This window comes from Desmodus rotundus, chromosome 11, assembly GCF_022682495.2.
Source record: "Desmodus rotundus isolate HL8 chromosome 11, HLdesRot8A.1, whole genome shotgun sequence".
Taxonomy (NCBI): domain Eukaryota; kingdom Metazoa; phylum Chordata; class Mammalia; order Chiroptera; family Phyllostomidae; genus Desmodus; species Desmodus rotundus.
The window spans coordinates 71,752,632-71,773,427 of NC_071397.1; the positions used below are offsets into that span (position 1 = coordinate 71,752,632).

Below are 20,796 nucleotides of genomic sequence, written 5' to 3' on the forward strand. Positions count from 1 at the left end.
CCAAACTCCTCTTCCAAGGCACAGTTTATCTCCCAATGCAGACCCCAGGCTACTGCTTGATGGCAGATCCATGAGGTAACTGGAACTCTCTGTCATGCTGTGCTATTGCAGACAGCTTTTAAAAGAAATTCAGAATCTAAGAAATGGGTTCTACATATTACTTTCACTCCTTCCCAGGTGCCGTCTGCAGATTTAGAGAATTGACTGTCTGTAGCAGCGATTTACAAGACTTTGTTGCCTCTCGTTTCTTTTCTTGTAGAGATTCCTATGCAACTACCTAGAAAGTTTAAAGCATTCAATAATTTATTCACACTCAGTGGTTTATCTGAAATTAGTATTGACTCTGGAGTCTGCCTCGTCCTCACATGAAAATTCGCTCCCATCTATCACCACAAGATAATTTGGTTCTGTAGTGTGCACGTTTTTGTTATAGAAAGGCTTGTAAGCATCGTGGCTACCACGATTAGCCCACAAGACCCAGTTGCATTAAAAAATGTAACTTTATATTTCTAATTTCCAACTTAGTTTCTGTTGATGTAAGAAGTGTGCAAACCTATAGGTAATTTATTTTTAGAGTTTACTTTAGCCAAATTTATGACATCAGCCAGGGAGCAGGATCTCAAATATTTCAGAGAATAACAGTTTGTTTTACATATTTGAAAGTAAGGCAGGAATGTAGAGAGGATTACCTGAGGGTGGGAGAAAGCAAGGAGGAAATTGGATTAAAGGGTAGTTAAAATTATATGAGAAGGAGGTGTCTAAGAAGGGTCATTTCAAAATTGTGTTAATCTAGATGCACAGAAACAACAGTAGGGATTGCTTTAGGCAAAGATAAACCATTTACTAAACAAGTTGTATGCCTGGGGCATGACCATCCACACTGCCTAGCTAGCTGGGAATTGATGATCAGATTACCCTATGAAGTTACTTTCTATAGAAGCCCTTTCTCATCCACATTTCAAAGAGGAGTTCCAAATATTTTGCACTCTTTTGTGACACTGGCCTTCCTCTCGTGGGGGACAGGAAATAGCAGCATCAGATGCACTGTGGCTAGTGTCAATGTCAAAGAAGATGACTGAGGACTAGGTATTTGTGGTGCCACCACAACAGCCAGTTCCTTCCTGGCCCCTAGCCCTTCCACCTCATCCTTCGTCTTCAGATCTTAGATGAAGTCTCATGAAGGAGGAAGTGGGGATCCTGGAGCTGACTTAATGAAAACCTAAAATGCATTAATAATCTCAAATTTCACCAAGTTTCCAGAAAAAAGGGACTATATAAAAGCTTTTACAATTAAATGTGAAAAGTTGAGTCAATAATCAAGTTCACTTCCCTAAAAACAAAGATACACATTATTATATGTAGGTTTGGACTGTAAAATTTATACCCATTATCTTTGAGACTTCTCTCTCTATATGTGGCTTATGGGCCTTCTTTTCTGATTGATTCCTGAAGGAGGGTACATGACATGAATCCCAGTGAGTCTGCAAAATGACATTGAGGTTCCAAAAGAAAATATTAGTACTCCAATTCATAGTTAATTTTACATAAGTGAAATATAAATTCATCTTTACTAAGATTTATGTGTGGATTGGCATGGGTCATTTACTCAGAAGTGTCAGACAGTCACTGGTCACCAAGTGTCCCGAGGAAAGAGTACACAATAGACAGTGGCAGTCTCATTTTTCACACATTTCAGCTCACTGTGATTTACTGTCTTGTGTGGGGACCCAATTATGTGAATTTATAAATAATGTTATGTGTTTTTATTTAAGCTAAGCATTATAAAATCAGATTAAAAGATTGGAAAAATATCGTTACAAAACTGAGGATTTAGAGTAATTCTAATAATGTACAAGCTAACAACAAAAATGAGCGTTAATATGTGTTCTACTCCTAGTATAGGTTGTAAGTCACATTCTAAGGTGTAAACTGGGAACATAAAGATAACTTCAGCAGGAAAAGTTGGCTAAGGTTCGCAAAGTTTACAAGAAGACCACTTGAATTATGAATTACATCTATTATTATGAAAAATAATCCTCAACCCAAAGAACATATTTATATTTGGTCTTGGAATAGTAGCTAACAGCAATGTGGAGCTAGCTACAATAGTGCTAATTGTAATAGGGGACAAGATAATATATAAAAATATTATTTTATCTTCATCCCATTGTTTTCAACTTGCATTTTATATGTGTTATAATATTCATGATATGTGCATGTAAGTTATGAATAAGTAAATACATATATACAAGATGGACAAACATTCTGTTGATGGGGTATGAAATAAAATGTATTTAGAGGCCGTCACTCAAAGGACAGCAGTTAGAACGGTGGAGCTGCTTCTAAGTCCTGCAGTGGAAAACCTTAGAGCTACACGGTGCTTTAAGAAGTTTCTGAAAGAAACAAGCTCCCTGGGACCAATATCGTATTTTGTTCTCCTTTGTGTTTCTCCTTTGTAAAATTATAAAGAATGGTCACCGGTGTCACATACTTAGAATCACTCCCACACCCTCCTGTTCATTAATTTATTGAAACATACATGTTAAGCATATCCTATGTGTAGAATGTGACAGGAGAGAGCCCATAGGTTCTTCCTGAGAGTTTCCAAAGCAAGTTACAAGAATTCTTGGCAAAATTGTTACATTGTATTTGGTTGCTATCTTTCCTCATAGGGTGTGTGAAAACTATGCAAATCAAATTACAAGAAGAGGTTTCTCATTGCTCAAGCTAAAAAAATCTAGGCATGCAAATTAATTCTATTTAATTCCTAATTTAAAAACTGATTTCCAGTAAAGAGCTATATTTCTTGCTCCTCTTCCTTTATTTTTCTCCTTTTGCTGCATTAAAACAGTTACTGATTGTCGGAAGAATCTACTGTTAATCAGGGTTAAGCAGAGGATACAAAATAGGATGGTAGCCAACAACTATTGAGGACTTGCTGTGACACTATTATAAGCACTTCATTTGTATCAACTCATGTAATCCTTCCAATGACCACTTAACTATGATAATACCCATTTTAAAGAGAAACTAAGGCACGGATAAGGTAACTAGTGTAGTTAATGTTACAGATATTAAGGAGCAGAGGCGGGAGTTAGCCCCTGGCAACCTGGCCAAAGACTGTATGTCCTGAATCCCTGTGCTGTACTACTGCTCTAGCCCACTTCTGCTGCCCTTGGCAAAGGCCCATAGTTTTTCTTTTTTAACTAAATTAAGGTACATACAATAAATAAAGCCATTTAAAGTGCTCTGTGTGATAGTTTTGACACATGTACCCATCCAAGTATCCAATAAACTAATCAAGATTCATGGATTCCCTCACATCCCTTTGCAAGAAATAGTCATTGAGTAGCTGACCCTTCCATCCTTATAAAACATCCCCGTTTATCTCTGGTAAGTTCCTCGTCCTGGTGCACTTTGTCCCATAGTAGCACAATACTTCAGCTTTCTTATGATTAGCATTTGCGTGATTTCTGCTATCATTTACTTTTAACATACGTGATTTTATATTTAAATACAATTTTTGTGGGCAGTGTGTACTTAGGATAGATATAAATTCTACCATCTTATTCTTTGTTTTCTATTTGTCCATCTGTTCATTGTTCCTTTTTCCCTCAATTTTTTTTTGTTTAATTGATAAAACTATTTTAACTCTGCTTTTCACTTCATATTTTGGCTACAAAAATATGGCTGATGACTAATTTACATTAATTATTAAATTGGTCAGTTGGGCAATTAACATTTTATAGGGTTTTTTTTTTAAATGATAGTGAATATCTTAATTTGCTATAACATTACATTGAAGTGACTTTATCTAAATTAAACAACACTGTTATGTTATGGTTGCCAAAATGGATATAACAAAAGCTACAAGACACCAGAAATGCAAAGATGGGTTTTCATGAAAGACAAAACTGTCAGTGTGACTTCCTTAATGTGCTACTTGTTTCAGAGTTGATACGAACGGGAAAACTACGGGAAAACTAGTGTTGGGTGAGCTTTTTCTTTGATGTTCACTAGGTCCATTTTGTTAGTCATAATCCTTAAAAGAAAAGAGTGAATTGGGCATATATCACCAGAATAGCTTAAAATGAATGCTTTTGTAGTTTTATAAATGATTGGTATATAGTTCTTTATTAGCTAAACAATTAGATTTCAACAAAATCTCATTGAAGCAAAATTTATGAAATGTTCATATTAAATCTAACTTGATTTACCCAAGAAAATCAATTATAGCTGTATAGTTCTTTTCCCTTTCCCAATTCCATCCTCAGAAGAAGATTTAAAGTGTTTTCTAGCTCAAAGTTTTACTTTAGTAGAATTTTTTTTACCCTGCATTAGAATACTGAATGCATCAGGGTGGCCACTTCATGAGGTGTGAGGTCTCTTCACAGTGACTGGGTGACTGTTAGCATCTGCAAACAGGCCAACTAAATGTGGAAACACCAGAAAGCCCTAGTACATTAGAGAAGAAGGGACATAACTGATGATCCAGAGCAGCAACCATCACTTTCAGACTACGGTTCAAATGCTGAAGTGATTAAATAATTTCTTTAAACATAAACACACAGTCCCTGGAAGAACCCTCTGTTTTGAACCTGACTAGTGATCTTTCAAAGTCAGAACAGGAAAATCATCTCATAGTATTATAATATAGGGCAGTCAGAGATTATTATGTTAATTCATTTAAGTACTGGATGGAACACAATAAGAATGCTAATCCCTGGGTTGTAGAGTTTTGCTTCATTTTGTTTTAATTATTTTTGTAACACAAGGCTATTTGAAGAGAGTAAAAGGATTAAGAACAGAGAATTATGTGTAGGAAATAAACATGCTACAGAAAGAAATATTACACTTTTGAATGTTTGCAGATAAAACCTTTTGTTGTATAAATTGAAAGACTGCATTTAACAATGATCCAATCATTTCTGAAAAATAAATTTTAACTCAATTCTTATTTAAGTTTAGAAAATAATATGATTAAAGACAAAGCAAACAATTATCTCCTGAAGGATCCCTCCAAATTCTGAACTGAGACATTATTTCAATCTTTATGACCTATTCTCTCTTTAGTAAAAACTGAATGTTTCCCCTTGCCATTGTAAGTCAAAACAATGGCCATTTTGCCCACGGTTTCTGAAACTGCACGCATCCACCAGTCCTACACCCAAGATCCTCCCCGGAGGGACGGGATGAGTATGTGTATTTTTCCTGTAAGTTGAAAATCCATGTCTTAATTAAAGTGCTTGTCATTGTTCAGAATCTATACTTGATCCTGAGGATTTTGAAACATGATTGGAGAGCAAAACTTGATCTTGTCTCAGTGGCAGACACAAGTCAACTAGGATGTTAAGAATGAAGTATGCAGTTAGAAGGTACTCATTCGAAAGAGAAATACAATTGTAGAGTAAGTTGAGTTCTCAAGTCCATTGCTGAATGTATTCTCACAAGCAACACAGGAAAACAGTATCATGAGAACGCTGGTTGATTGATTGTTTTTAAAAGAGCAAATCTCTCCTACATTTACATGTAACAAAAAACTTGAGTCACATTTTCCCCCCAAAACTCTGTAAGATTCTCCATATTTATTTAGTATATAAATGTTACAATGGAAAAAAAAAAACTATGGTTAATCATACTTCTTATAACATTTTATGCATCTTTTTCTCTGAATGTTTATTGGATTTTCCTTATTTTTAGATTTATTTCTTTGAATTATATTTGATTCAAAAATATTGCTAGAATTAGAGAGTTTTGTTCTCTTTTCCTTCATTACACTAAATGTTGTGGCATTTTGATCTATATACTGATACCTATTTTCAGTTACATAAAGTTTTCCTCGATGATAATTTTGTTTATTATATATCTTAATTCAATTGTTTCAATGTCTTTTTCAGTAATATCTGTATTTATCAGGCTGTATTTACATTTTCTTCAGGTCTAACATTTTCACTCCCACTATTCATAATGTCTCTTCATTCTGAAAATTCTCTTCAAACAATATCATTCTATTTATTACTCTCCCCTTGGTTGACCTAATCCCTTCTATTTAGTTATTAATTTCCTTGGGTCTTTTGATCCCATCCATCTTATTTTTGAATCTTAGCATTTTTAAAGTTTTTCATCTGGATCATCTTTTTATTTCAATCTATTTTATTCTTATGGGATTTTGCTCCTATTCTATAAAGCCATTTGCACCTATTGATATTCCAAATAGACATTTTTCTATTTTTTATTCTATTTGTTTTGATAAGTCATTTTCCAAGGATATACTCTGATTCCCTATTGTCCAGATAATGATTGGCTACTATTTTAGTAGATATGCCCACAGATTAATGCCACATTTGATTATTATTTTCTTCCTCTCCTCTTTAAATGAAGAGAAATACTTATCCAGACCTGGGATTTGTTACAAACAATAGGGGTGAATTTTTTTTAACTAAGCTTACTGCCCAGATGGTAACTGGCAGAATCCTCCTCTCAGATATAGGAGCTTAGCTTCACTTAGCTAGAGGATGCTAGGATCACCTACCAGTTGGGAAACAATTGTGCAATGAGTTGGAATATTGTTCTCTGCCCTACTGTGTAACCCTCTGATGCTTTTGACACATAAGCAGGAAACACTACCATATTCCTAATTTACTGCTTTAAGTGGTTTTACATACATGTAACCACACTTGTTAGCGTAAAATATGCTATTTCTGATTCTTTGATTTCAAGGTGTTGGAGGGGAAAGGCAGAAAGTTCAGAAAAGAGGAAACAACTATAAGAGTCCAAATAGTTGAAGAATCAAATGTTAAAACTTTAAAACTCCTGGTAGCAAATATAGATGGTTATTTTGGGTCTTTGTGATGACTGTTTTATTAAACAAGACACAAAACACATTGAATATAAAATAAAGCACTGATAAATTTGACTATAAAGTAAAGCATTGATAAAAGAAAGGTTTGGTCATCAGAAGCTACATTAAAGAAAGTGAAAGTTACAGACTGGCAGAAGATATTCATGACACCCACACTCTGAAATAGTTAAGAGAAATAATACACAATAAGGAAAACAACCTACAGGAAAATGAGCAGAAGATAAAGAGACATTTCATGGAAGAAGAAACAACAAGCCAATCAACACATACAAAGATATTCACTTCATTAGTGGTCAGGAAAATATAAATCAAAACAAATTTAATTATCAGTCCATATGCTTTTGATTGGCCAACGTTAAAAAATCTGTCAGTACTGTGCTGGGGAAGATGTGGGTCCACTGCCTACATGGGCAAACCCAGCTCGGAAAACAATTTGACATTATCGTCTAAACCTATGACCCAGCGATTACAATTCAAGAGATGTACAAAAAAACCAAAACCAAAACCAAAAATATTGCAGATGTAAATGCTAATTTCCAGAATATCATATAATGGTGTAAAACATTTTAAAAAGATAACTACGCTAATATATGTTTTAGGGAAACATATACATACATTTAAGCTAAATGAAGCAAGGAAGTCATAAACACGAGATTGAGGAAGATGAGTCTTTTGATGGAAAGAAGCAGGGACAAGGATGCAGAAAAACATTTGGTTGTTGTCAAAGTCTTAGGCTTTGTTTTGGGTAAAAGCTTTACTTGTGTTTATTTATTATATTAATGAAAAAATTACTTATGTAACTTACCAAGTAAATGAAAATGTCCCTGTATAGACAAGTGATAAGATTGTGGCATTAACCAAGGAGAATAAACAAACTTCATGTCCTAGATAATAACCAGATTGAATCAGAATTTTCTCTTAGAGAAGGACCTGAATTTTGTTGGGAAATCCTTTAGTAATTAACAGAGTAGTCATGGGTTGGCAGGTGTCAAGGAAATAAAAGAGGTGGCTAATGTCATCCCAAGAAATTCAATTAAAAAATGTTAACATACATGAAAAAAAAGGGAATGAATGGGAATTTGGTTGTAGGAAAAAATGGGGAAAAGAGTGAGGATGTTATACAATTCAAACATATTCTTTGCAATGTACACTTTGACTTCCCAAAACCTTAGGAAAATGTGCCAAATTTGTAAATGTCTCCTTTCCGTTGTTTTCTCTGTGGAAATAAAGAACAGTTCCGCATATCCGCCACACTACAAATCATGTGGAGCACGTGAGGATTACCAGGCCACACCCTGAAAATTCCTGTGGCTGACAGCAACAAGAATCTGGCAGTGACCCATGAAAACTCATCTCAGGAAATCTGAAGATATCACCATGGTGATGTGGACTTCCAGAGGACACGAAAAGGCTTTCCAAAAATGCTATCTATCCACCTTCAGTTTTCTTTTAAATATTACAGATTAGGGATACAAGTGGCATATAATCCTCAAGATTTAATAGTCTTTCAACATTTCTGCTTTTTATAATTTATAGCTGATATTTATAAGAAAAATTACAATGTGTAATTTATATCTGTAAGCCATATTTGTAAAAACACATCAATACACAAAATGTACTATTATATATGTTTTACCTAGAATCATTTTATTCTTCAATAACAAACCCTTTCTTATGTGTACCAAAAGGAGGAAAAATACATATATTTGGTGAGTGCATTTAAGTTGCAGAAACACCTTAATTTACTACAATTTCTCTGTAGAGTCATTCATATTTATGTCACAAATGTTATTTTTAAAATAATAAATATTTCCAAATGGATAGGAAAGTAATATTAAAAAGCATTACATTTATGAGATTCTAGCATTTTTAACAACCTCAAATGGAGTCTCACACTTCATCAAATTGATGGGTACTAACATTTGTAAAGCTACTTCTGTGTGTGTGAAGCCAACAATAAAAATAATATAATGATGATAATGGATGCAATGGATATTTCCAGCTTAAAAAGTTGCTTTGAAATAAAAAAATGAATTACTACCCCAAATTTATTTTATTTTAATTTTATATCCTTAGCATTCACATATGCTTATAACACTATTATTTCAATAAGCGTGGGTGCACAATACCACAAACCTCAATGGCCCATCTGTAATGTGTTGTGATGTTACTTGTCACACTATGGCAAGAGCTGCTCCAATAAATTATCTTGAAAATAATGTGTTGCAAAGACTTAAAGTTTTGTTTCTTCTATAAAATGAGTATGAAAATATCTTCTTCATTTGAGGGTGCAGGTTGACCATAGACTGTCTTGAGATAAGACTTTTCAATGTCCTCAGAAATGTCTCACTGTAAATTAACAGAGTGCTGATTAAATTTATGAATCTTGGAAATTTGTATCACGATTTAGGATATGCTCCATTGCAATGCAGAACTTTACGTGTTAGGTTGATTGTACATACTTTATCCTTAGAATAATTGGGGCATGTTTCTTCTTTGTTGAGTATCACACAACACATCATCATCATCATCACCATCATCATCATTATTATTTTAACTTTATTTTCATTATGTACATTATTACAGATGTCCCCCCATTTCTCTCCCCTTTGCTTACCTCCCCCTAACCCTCACCCCCTACCCCTTCCCGCAGGCCGTCACCACACTGTTGTCTCTGTCTATGGGAAGTGGTTATCGTGTTCGCCCCACAATTATTTTTAACGTGGAGGCGCCCTTTGCATGAGTTGCACACCATTTCTGGAACCACGGGTAGGGTCAGAAAACTAGCCCCATTACTGGTATTTTATACTTATTTTGCATTTAAGCATTGAAGAAACATTAGAATGGAAATTTACTCATATGATTGTGGCAGGCTGAAATATACTATTTATTTTACAACTCATAAGGCACTAAATACACTAGCATACATAGGATTTTAACATAAGATTTTGTTTTTTACTGCAATGTCCAGCCTTACCTCAGATTGCCTCTATCAAAATCTCTTGGAAAACCTTAAAATGCATTTTGTGAATCTCCCCAGTTGATTCTAATGATCATTCAGTTTCAGGAACTACTACTGTGGAATACTTCCAGACAAAGAAAATCTCTATCCTTTTTAAAAATTCTGCCTTCTTAAAAAATGTCCTTATTAAAATATATTCAATCATCTCTGAGTAGTGAATTGGGTGTGATAAATTGACTCACCTGACCACTGTTTCCACTGCCTTTTGTGGTCCTCTCTGGTTTGCAGAGACAGCAGAGAGCGAAACCTTTCCCAAACTCCTACACCTACACTTGATTTAGGTCGTGCCTGTCATAGGCACTTGTGTAAGACTTGAATTAAGATTTCAGTTAAGTGGTGAGAGAAAATGTACCCCAGACATCCATTTTGTTGTTGAGATCTGGCCCATATGGCATGGCCCTAGAATCCACATTTCTGAGTGAAGCTCTGTCCTTCCTGGATGAGAGTTAAAGCAGGGTATTTCTGGAGCCAGCAGGAAGGAAAAGAGCTTCCTGATTCCTCAGCTTTGTAACTATAGTAGAGGTAACTGTTTCCTTCCCAGGTCAGTTTCTGTGATGTGGTGGTGGCTGGGAGTATTCCTGAAACTCAGCTCAGCATAAAAGCGAGCCCTTCAACTCTTCAAAGAATTTTCTAAGTATTGAATTCCCTATATTTTGCCTTATTTCTATTAAAACTACCTAGAGTGGTTGCTTTAATCTTCAACTAATCCCAGATTAATACCTTCTTTTTTTAGTTACCCATCTGGCAATCATTACTCAAAGTAATGATTTATTTTGGCATTTCATATGCAGAGTTAACAGAGATCTTCAAAGATTTTCAGACCTCCCCCCAAAGAAAATCTTATAAAGTTTTTATTTACAAATGATAATAATCCTTAATAAGCAGACTGGCGAGTCAATCGAAAGAACAATTTCCACGCATACTCGTCAGCACCAGGTTTCTATGTACGGCATGTCACAAAGGTTTCCTACTCTTGCATTTAATAACTGCATCATGTACTTGGATGTTTTCTCAGGTTACCCTATGAGCTTTTACTTCGAAGAAAAAAGTCCTGAAAACAATGAGGCTTAATTTTCTCCTAAAATTAACATGACAGATATGAGGAAGAGGTTTGGATATCCTTCCCGGGAAATTACATACTATATGTTGCAAAGAGATAGAAACTTAGAAAAGACCATATGTACAATAGTTCAAATTCCTACTTTTTTGAAATTCTCTGATTCTTTGTGTTCACTCTACATATTGGTTCATACTATTAACATTAATTAAACAAACACTGCGCTAGACAATGGAGTTAAAGCACAGTGGAGAATAAAAAAACATGGAGGCTAAAATAGATGCTACAGGAAACTTATGTTCTAATGGGGGAGAAAGGTATTAAACAATTGATTACAAAAGTAATTAAAATTACAGTATGTTTAAAAAGACATAAATAAAACCATGGGGTGGCATAATTAAGATTCTGAAACAGTCTTCCTTGAGGAAATAATGTTTGAGGTAACTTCTGAAAAACAAGTATAAATTAACTAGGGGTTGGAGAAGGCAGTTTTCTTGACAGAGTTGTGGAATATAAACAAGCAGCCTGAGGGGGGGGTCTTAAAACTTCGTAACATCAAGAGGCATATAATAAACAATTTTTTTCACAACCTCTCTCTCATCAAATTCCATTACGCATATCGCATTAACCCCCACTTGAAGGTTGGAATCATCACTCATGGCACCTAAAGCTGGTTTAGCTGGTTGGTTGGTTGGTGTATGAGGGTTATAATGATAAGTGTGCATGTGACAGACGGCTGAGCCCCTAGGTAGCTTTGTACCACTGTTTCAGAAAAGAGGGTTGTCTGATCTTATCTGTGCTTATCATGAGACGGTTTACAATCATATTGTGTAATACCATGTTTCCAACCGCAGAAATATTCTATTTTTATTGTATAATCTAGTAGGAAAAAGAACTTTAGGCAAGTACTTTGAATGTCATTTAACCTCTCTTGGATATTTTATAAGAAATAGTGTTGTGGCCTTATTTGGCTCAGTTTCCTCAAGAGCAGTGATAAAAATTGATTCATAACCCCTGTTTTCTTAAGAAGGAAAAATTGTCATAAGGCAGATGTCAGGAGATTCAGTTCCATATAGAAATTTTGCTGAGATTTCCCAAAGCAACTTCTCTTTATTTATTCCTTTTATTTCACTGTTAAAAAAATATTGACAATGGATTATTTAGAGTCCGTATTGCCTGAGAAAGGTGTCAATCTGTTACAACCTTTCCTTTGTTAAACCTGTAGATATATTTATATTACAAGAGCCACAACAAAATCATAAATTGCTCCTAAGTTAGGGAAAATTGGAAAAAAGAGCTATTGGTTTAATTCTTCTTAGTACAAAACAGTATCTTCTCTATTATTTCACTTTTTCTCTTATTAAAATCTTCAATAATCAGAGCAAATAACTTACTATTTGAAAGCAATCATGCTTAGGTATAAATCTATCGATTCCATAGTGATTGAAAATAGCAAAGTTAAATGTGTCAGTTCAGAGAATTACAAAATAGTTGAGTGGCTTTTCCTACAATTTCTACTCTAGAAATCTGTATAGTAATATTTTCTTCCACTTATTACTAAATTAACATACAACAACAACAAACCTGTCTCTGAATTGCTGGGCTTTTATATCTTATATAAAGTATGAAAAGATCAGAATTCTAGTAATGTATGCTTTAAGTTAGGATAAGTATATCATCAGCTCATATTCTTTATCTAAAGAGTAGAAGAAATAAATGATTTTGAATGAATATTTCAGCACCACAATCTATAAGGAGCTAAGAGGAAGATACCTATTACATGGGCCATGCTCTTGCTGATCTTACATTTTTGGACTATGAAAACATGAATGATTTACTATATTTCAGAATAATACTTAAACATTCTACAGTTTTAACATGTTATACTAAATAAGACATAGAAGAATATTTTGATGCAACAAAATAAATTGGTCTGAGAACCTCTACCATAGAGCATGGAATACACAAATGAGCTAAGTAGTCATCTAGACTGCAAAAAAGAGAATTTATGAAAAGTTCATGGCTTCAGGGACTTGGTTCAAAGGCTCAAATAATGCTACAGGGTTTGAATAGTTGTATTCTGGTTTTTCATGGTGGCCTCTGGTGTCATCAGACTCCTGTTGGCTTAACACCAAGTCCACCTTAGCTCCAAACCCAGGTTGAGGGTATTTCAGGCACTGAATGGAAACCCTGGTTCCCAGACCAGCTCCTGCTTGCACCACATCTGTGTTACTGCTCAGTCCTGCAGGCAGCTGCAGGGCAGCCTGTCAGAACAGGTGAAGGAATAAACTTTGAGTCCTGGCAGGTTGTTAGCATCCTTTGAGCTACAGTTTTTATTGGTTAGACATATGGCATGTGAACCTCTGTTTGGATTCTTACTTAAAATCCTTCAAATGTTAGGGGCAGGCCTGGATTAGGCAATAGTAGGAATTTTGCTTTTTAACCTGAGAGCAGGAAACAGCCATTTGGAGTTTAAGAAGGAAAATGATGAGATAAAATACAGATTTTAAAAAATACCTTTACTATCATATAACGGACATAAATTACTTCCACATGTTTAATGTGTATAACTGATAAATTTTGACACACTAATGAAAGGATTATCACAATTGAAAAAAGGAAAAGAAAATAATTTTTGAAGAACGTGTATTCAACAAATGGCTTTTATCTAAAATATATAAAGGATTCTTAAAATTCAGTAAGCAGAAAAACAACCCAATTAAAAATGAACAAACTATCTAAACCATTACTTCACCAAAGAGGATAAGTAAACATCAGAGAAGCACCTGCAAAGATCCTCAACACCTATAGGCACCAGGAAGATGCTGGTTTGTATTTTACAAAGTCACTTTGGCTTCAGTGCAGTGAGGGATTAGGGACCCAGGGTGGCTGCAGAAAGGACAGTTAAGAGGCTATTGTCTCAGGACTAGTAAAAGACAGTGGTTGCTGGAGTTAAGATGGTGGTTGTGGAGATAGGGGGAGAATGACAAGTTAGGGAAATATTCAGGAAGCAAAATAGATAGGCCTTGAGATTGACTTTGATTTCAGAGGGTAACGTGTAAGAGATAATTTGAAATTTTCTGGTTTATGCAGTTGCGTGGATCACGGTCCCATTCACAAACATGGGGAAGCCAGGAGGAAGATTAGGTGTGGGGAAAGATTGAGTTTATACTCAATGAGCACCTTAGGGCTACCTCTGAGACACCAAAGTAGAATCGTGGAGCTGGCAATTGGAGTGAGATGGGTACTGAGCTTTGTCTCCTATTTGGAAACTGAAAGGCAGTGTGGATGAAGTTTTAGTGGGAAGGAAGAGAAAGCAGGGATTGCCAAAGCAGATTTCCCTGGTCCATATAGCAAGAAGGGAACATGCTTTTCCTACAGGGCGGACACTAGAAAAGCAGGAAGAACCTCTTGGTGAAGAGGAGGTTCAGAGACCTCCTTTAAATACTCTGCTTGAAACCCTTGAGGCCTTTGGCCAGTCTTGGGGTACTTGAGCCAGGACAGAGTGAAGTCAAAGATCTTCCGAGTCTCACCACTCCTCCGCTTCCTAACCTCCCCCATTGCTAACTCCCAGCTAATATGCAGATTGCATTTATGTAATTGTGGCTTTGGAAAATCAAAAAAAGGTCTACTGTGCAGGTTATTTAAAATTTTACCAAATAATCTGTCTAGTTTTCCCACAAGGATTATATAATCTGTTGAAGGAAGAAAAAAACATTCTCCTTCATTTTTATACCTTGTTAGTGAATCATAACTATACTCTTCCTTAGGTCCCCTTTCCATCTCAGTCTGGTTCTCACATTCTTAGAAAGAACAATGGGGTCTTTAAATTCCCTCAGTTTGTGTTGGGAAGAGGCCAAAATTAGTGTCCCACTGATAGTCAGAATAGCCTTCTAGCAGTACAATCTAGGAAAGGCATTTAAATCTTCCCCCCTCTTCTTTTCCTAGTTTGGCATATCCTGGCTTGTATTCTGCTCTTCCTGTAAATATGAGAGGAAATAAAAGACCCTATTCAGCCCTCTTTGTCTGAAAAGTCTGGCATTTCAGTGGTTTTCTTTAAGGGGGGTCCTCATTTGTGGAACCAGCTTTGCCACTAACGGAAATCAATCTGAATGTCCTATTGTTTATCTTTTTTCTTTCCTCACAGTCTGAAATTGCCTTTGCCAAGTTTTCGAGCGGAACCTGAAAGACCCTCTCTCATTTTCCCGTTCGTTCCCTGCCTCCAGCTCCATTGAATCGTTGCAGAGCTTTCTCAGGCAGAAGGGCTGCCCTGTGAGTGCTGGGAGGACCTCGACCTACTCCGCTAACCCAGTGGCCTGAGCCAATCACAAAGAGGATCGGAACCTCACTTGAGCCTCCCCCTCACCCCTCCCCCTGCAGCAGCCTCCAGGAAAGGACACTGAAGGGGTGTGTTTGCAATTTAAGTCCTTAGCTTTCTGCCCGCCCCTTTTCCAAATAAGAAGGCTGGAGCTGCTATGAGGTGCAAAGGGGTCTTCTGAATTGCAATAGGATTCAGAAATCCCCGCTCCTGTGCTTAATCTGTTTTCAAAGCTAACGGGAAAGGGCAAGGATGGTGGAGGCTTTCTGTGCTACCTGGAAGCTAACGGACAGTCAGAACTTTGATGAGTACATGAAGGCTCTAGGTGGGTAAAAATCAGATGTCCTCTTCTTAACCTACAGCTTCAGATACTCGCAGATTTCTTTTACACCCATTAGATTGGCAAGTGGCAAAGATAGATCGCATTGTCATAATCGGATGCTAGGCTGCGCGTTTCCCCGGGAATGGATTTTTAAGGTGACAGTTGCCTGCTTACTTGCCCAGGGCCAAATAATGGTGCATCTAATAGTGTGTAGTGGATGGGAAGCTTCTGTGCCTTTGTCATTTTCTCTTCAGCATCCACTTATTTGGCATCTATATATTATTACAGCTCAGAAGCTGTATTCAGTGTTTATGGGCTAAACATGCTCTAACACAACTTTTACTTTAGGACCTGGATTCCAAAGTCGGAAGGCAGTTTTCTGCCTGGTGAGCTATTTTGGAAGTTGCTGCTGATTGTATTGCTTCCCTTTGCTCTTTTAGGTGTGGGCTTTGCCACCAGACAGGTGGGAAATGTGACTAAGCCAACTGTGATCATCAGTCAGGAGGGGGATAGAGTGGTGATCAGGACTCAGAGCACATTCAAGAACACAGAGATTGACTTCCATCTGGGAGAAGAATTTGATGAAACCACTGCAGATGACAGAAGCTGCAAGGTAAGAAGCCACTTCGCCAGGGGGAGGATAAGGGGGAATGAGTGAAGAAGGGAGATTCTGGATGCTACTGTTTTTTTAGATGTTGGGAAATGGAGAATGTTCTCGGTATTTCAATTCAGAGAGAAGGACATCAGGGCTAATTTTGCATTCTAGCACCTATAGGTTATGTTCTGAACTATAGGTACTTGCCATAGCTCAAAACATGAATCTACTTTTTACCATGTGTTTTCACATTATATATCAAACCTGTTTTTCAAAATAGTGTTTGTTTGAAAGAATAATTACATTTTATTTAACCTCTCTGATTGCCTCAGACTGACCAAATAGACAGCCCGCCTCATTCTAAGTCTTTGCTTAAAGGAGAAGGGTTACTAAGCACTTGTGCATAATTTTTACTCCTAATATATGAAGTTTTGTAACAGAGGATATGGTACTAATATGATAATTAGTTTTTCACAGTTATACAACTCTTTCAAAAATCACTGCATTTGAACTTTATATTGGAAATTGGATTTGTAACTATTTTTATGTTCTGCATTTTGTTGTTATTCTCAGTCTGTTGTTAGCCTAGATGGAGACAAACTCATTCATGTACAGAAATGGGATGGCAAAGAAACAACTTTTGTAAGAGAAATTAAGGACGGCAAAATGGTCATGGTAAGTAATGGCAATCCTCCCTTCCTTCATCCCCTCCCCTTTTCTAATCCCCTTTCCTCTCCCTCCCTCCCCTCTCTCACCTCCTCCCTTTCCTTCCCTCCCTTCCCCCTTCGCTCTTCCCTCCCTCCCTTCTCTAATAACATTAAGTCATTAGCAGCGTTCTTTAACCAAGTGTAAAACAGAAGAAGTAAACATATCCTAGTTGTTTCCTCACCTATGCTCCTTTAACTATAGAAAAAGATAATTCTTAGTGTAGTTAAAAAAAATGTTGCCATTGATTTACCTAACTTGTGTTAAAAGAATTTTTGTAGGATCACTGCAAATGCTTAATCCTCAAATAAAATCTAAATATAAAACTATCATGGAAATATATAAAGATGATTGATATTCCTACAAGAATATCAAGCTTAATGGATCTCAGAAAAAGTTACTTTATAACTCCTGTAATAAAGAAGAGATCTTCAAACATTTTAGAGTTCAGTTTATAAAGGCTATACAAGTTCAGTGCAGATAATTTAGAATAAAACACGAAAGTATAACAAATGTAAAAATGTTAAAGTCCTCTCTAATTTCTCCTCAGAGAGAACCCTCTTGATGTTACTTCCAGTCTTTCTTTTAAGGCATAATGTACCTTTTACACATACCTATTCAAAACCGGTAGTCATGTAAAAACTATAAAATAGAAAATAATTAAAAATTATTTCCCTAATTATATACAACATCATAAGTTGGGAAAAATATTATGTCTTAATATAGCATCCCAGACACCTTTGTGTGTGTGTATGTGTGTGTGTGTACTGATTAATGGTATTCTGATCACACTGGATAGTCAATATATCATATTGCTTTTTTATTTTTTTGAGAGGTGGGGTTGCTTTTCATATTCCTTCTAAGATAATAGCAGAAGAGGGTTTTTTTTGGTTTTTACCCCCTTCCCCTTCCCTGCAATGAGAGCTGCTGTAGACTGGGATACAGGGTTTCCACATTCACATTCCTTTTCTTGGGTGCAAGTGGAGAGCAGGGGGCCAGTTGTTTGTTCATGTTAACAAATATTTGCCCACATTTTCCCTCAGTGATTATCAAAAGAAAGGCTTCACCTCTGAAAAACTCAATCTGAATTTTCCTTTCTGCTTTTATCTCCATTTTCCCCCTGATACAGAAAAGTGGATAGCTCAGCTTTGGCTGGATGGCTCTGATCAGGAAACATTGAGTTCAAAAAGGGAGATTAAGCAATGAATGATAAATACGGACATGCTCTTGAAATTCACATTAATACGTGAAAATAATGAAAATCTAAAAACACCCCTAAATTTTGTAAAGAGGTTTTATAGCAATTCTTCAATCTGGATTTGACTTAAAAACCCATGTTCCTTCCACATTGGACGCACAGAACCACCAAGGTTCACGTAGGATGAAGCATGGCAGCCGACGGCAGCCAAAGCTATGAGAACATTTGTGTGTTCGCCTTTACCTTCTGATTTTGGAATGAATATCTTCCCAATTTTTCCCAATAGTTTGGATTTTCTAAAATGTCTTTGAAAGTTATCTGGGTCATGAATTGAAAAGTGTTACGAAAACCTGCTAAAATTCATTCACTTTCATAGCAGATAGCAAATTTGCTCCAATTACTCTGATAACATAAGGAAAAAGGAATTCTTTTGCCCTGAATCTAGATAGCTAATCTCAGTTTTTGGTTCATTTTACTTTTACAGGCATGAACTGTATATACATGTTCTTTGCTCAATAAATATAATAGTTTTATTTCATTTTATTTGAAGAAATGAAGAGCCTATGCAGCATTTCATGTTTGTAAATGTCATTATTCTTTTGCATAATAGTTAAATTATATATATGATAATCTTAAAAAATTTCAGTTCCTGATGTCCCTATCTAAAATGATTTGGTTATCTTTTAAATCTTTCAGACTCTTACTTTCGGTGATGTAGTTGCTGTTCGCCACTATGAGAAGGCATAGAAAGGTTCTTGATCTGGGCCTGGAGAAGCTCTACAGTTTTTCTGTTACTCAAGTCTCAACCCTGTCCTGCTATTACAGCACAGCTGATCACTAATTAGAAGGTTACCCTTGGTGTGGAGGTAGACAATGGTGGTTTAAAAACTTGTTTAAAAAATTTGTTACTTTAAGCAACTAGCTCAATTTGATCTGCAAATTTATCATGTTTTATAGTTTGCATTAAGAATTTAAATCATGTTTTTAAAATAAAAAAGTGAATACATTTTATAATTTCCATTAGAGTGTAAATCAAATTGGAATAAAAATCTAATAGTATCCCTGAGAGATTTCGTTGTTGTTTTTAATATCACTAATCGGTCTGGGTATTGTATACTAGAGTTTTAAATAAAGTAGCCTTTCCATGACATAAAGTTAGGCTAGAAAAGTTAGCACTTTGTTTAAAATACTCATTTAAAAAAATAAGCAGAGGCCTAGGGAAATGTGGATATGCCTCAATTTTGTTTGAGACTTCCACAGAGAATTTGTGATGGTTAAATACATTTGGCTGGGATGCAAAGAGGAATTGTTACCGGGGGTTGGGTTCACAAGTGACCTCTTGCTGTTAGAAACAGGCAGCCTGAAGCAAAATGATATATAGGAAAACGTCTTATTAAAGGGTAAGTATAATCAAAATATCAAAATGTCATATAATTCAAGTTTTTATTGAGAAGTAAATAGTAAAAGGGAGTGAGTTTTACCCTGGATTATAAAGATGTGTTTCCAGGCAAGTACAGTGCGCTGGACTAAGTCAGTAAGGATGCTAAAACGGAGTGTGCAGAGTGGGCGTGAAGGCATTCACGTGGCTTTGTGTGGGAGCTGTTGTCACTGAGCTGACCAAAATAAAGAACATAAATGTCTGTAACTGGCTAGGGCTGACATTTGTAAAGTACAAACAAATGTTATTTTATATCTCATCATTTACAAAGTGCTTTTTATACATTTTCTCAAATGCACAATGTAAAGCAGGCAAGGCAGATATTATTTCTACTTTTCCAATGAGGAAATTGAAGATTAGATTTACATGTCCAAGTTCTCATGACTAGTGAATAATAAATATCAAGAACTGGAAACTTTGAAAAATTCCTCTTTATTCCCTCTCAAAAATTAATATTTTAATTTTTTTCTGAAACAAAAATGCAGAATTTTATATTTCATGATCACACTTTTGAAAAGCTTTTCTCTGTTAGCCGATGGGGGTGCAGAGTGGGAGAAAGGGTAAATATTTTGCAGGACAAATGTGCAATATTAATTTTTAATCAACCCAGTGATTTCAATAATGTTCTATAAGTTAATTCAAGGTCCAATTAACTGACAGATATAAGGATGAGGAAACTTCCTTTAACTTATACAATTTACACAATGATATTATTACTTGATTATTGTATTAAATGAAGAATAGAAGAATCTAACATGCAGCTATAGGATTTAATGTTTGAATGTACAATCATTACTGAATGTCTAGATAAAATTGTCTGGCTAAGGTCACCATTCCTAAACTAGAGTCTACCTTTGTCTTTTTTTCCCCCCCTTTTTTAACACAGGCCTTTACTGGTGGTAATCTGCAACACAGGTTTGAAGAGCAAACGTGACATATTGGGAGTTGGGGGTGACCGTGATGCCCCGCCCCACACCCTTAGCTTTTTCTCTGAAAGTATGAGCCAGAACATTAAGGTGGCCATTGCTCCAGTTGCTCTGACAGCCTTCAGAGGTGCTGCTCCTGGAGAACTGCTTTCTCTTGGTGATTGTAGCCTATGCTCTGGTGGAAGCATGGATTCTGGCCTATTTATTCTTAATAACACAAGGCCAAGAATGGGGAATTCAGCTTCAGGTCTTTATAATGAGGCCAAATAACATCCTTCTGGCATTTGTTTCCCTAAAAATTTTCTCACGGAGTGAAGAATGGAAAGTTTTCTGGGTGGCTTAAATAGAAATAA

General features: G+C 35.9%; 1 protein-coding gene across 1 annotated transcript; it reads left to right on the top strand.

The window, feature by feature from the left end:
* Positions 1-15,323: 15,323 nt before the first annotated feature.
* Positions 15,324-19,145, top strand: FABP7 (fatty acid binding protein 7). Its single transcript, XM_024552161.4, has 4 exons — positions 15,324-15,584; positions 16,022-16,194; positions 16,750-16,851; positions 18,776-19,145. The coding sequence occupies exons 1-4, from the start codon at positions 15,512-15,514 to the stop codon at positions 18,824-18,826; spliced, it is 399 nt and encodes a 132-aa protein (XP_024407929.1). The 5' UTR covers positions 15,324-15,511; the 3' UTR covers positions 18,827-19,145.
* The last annotated feature ends 1,651 nt before the right edge of the window (positions 19,146-20,796 follow it).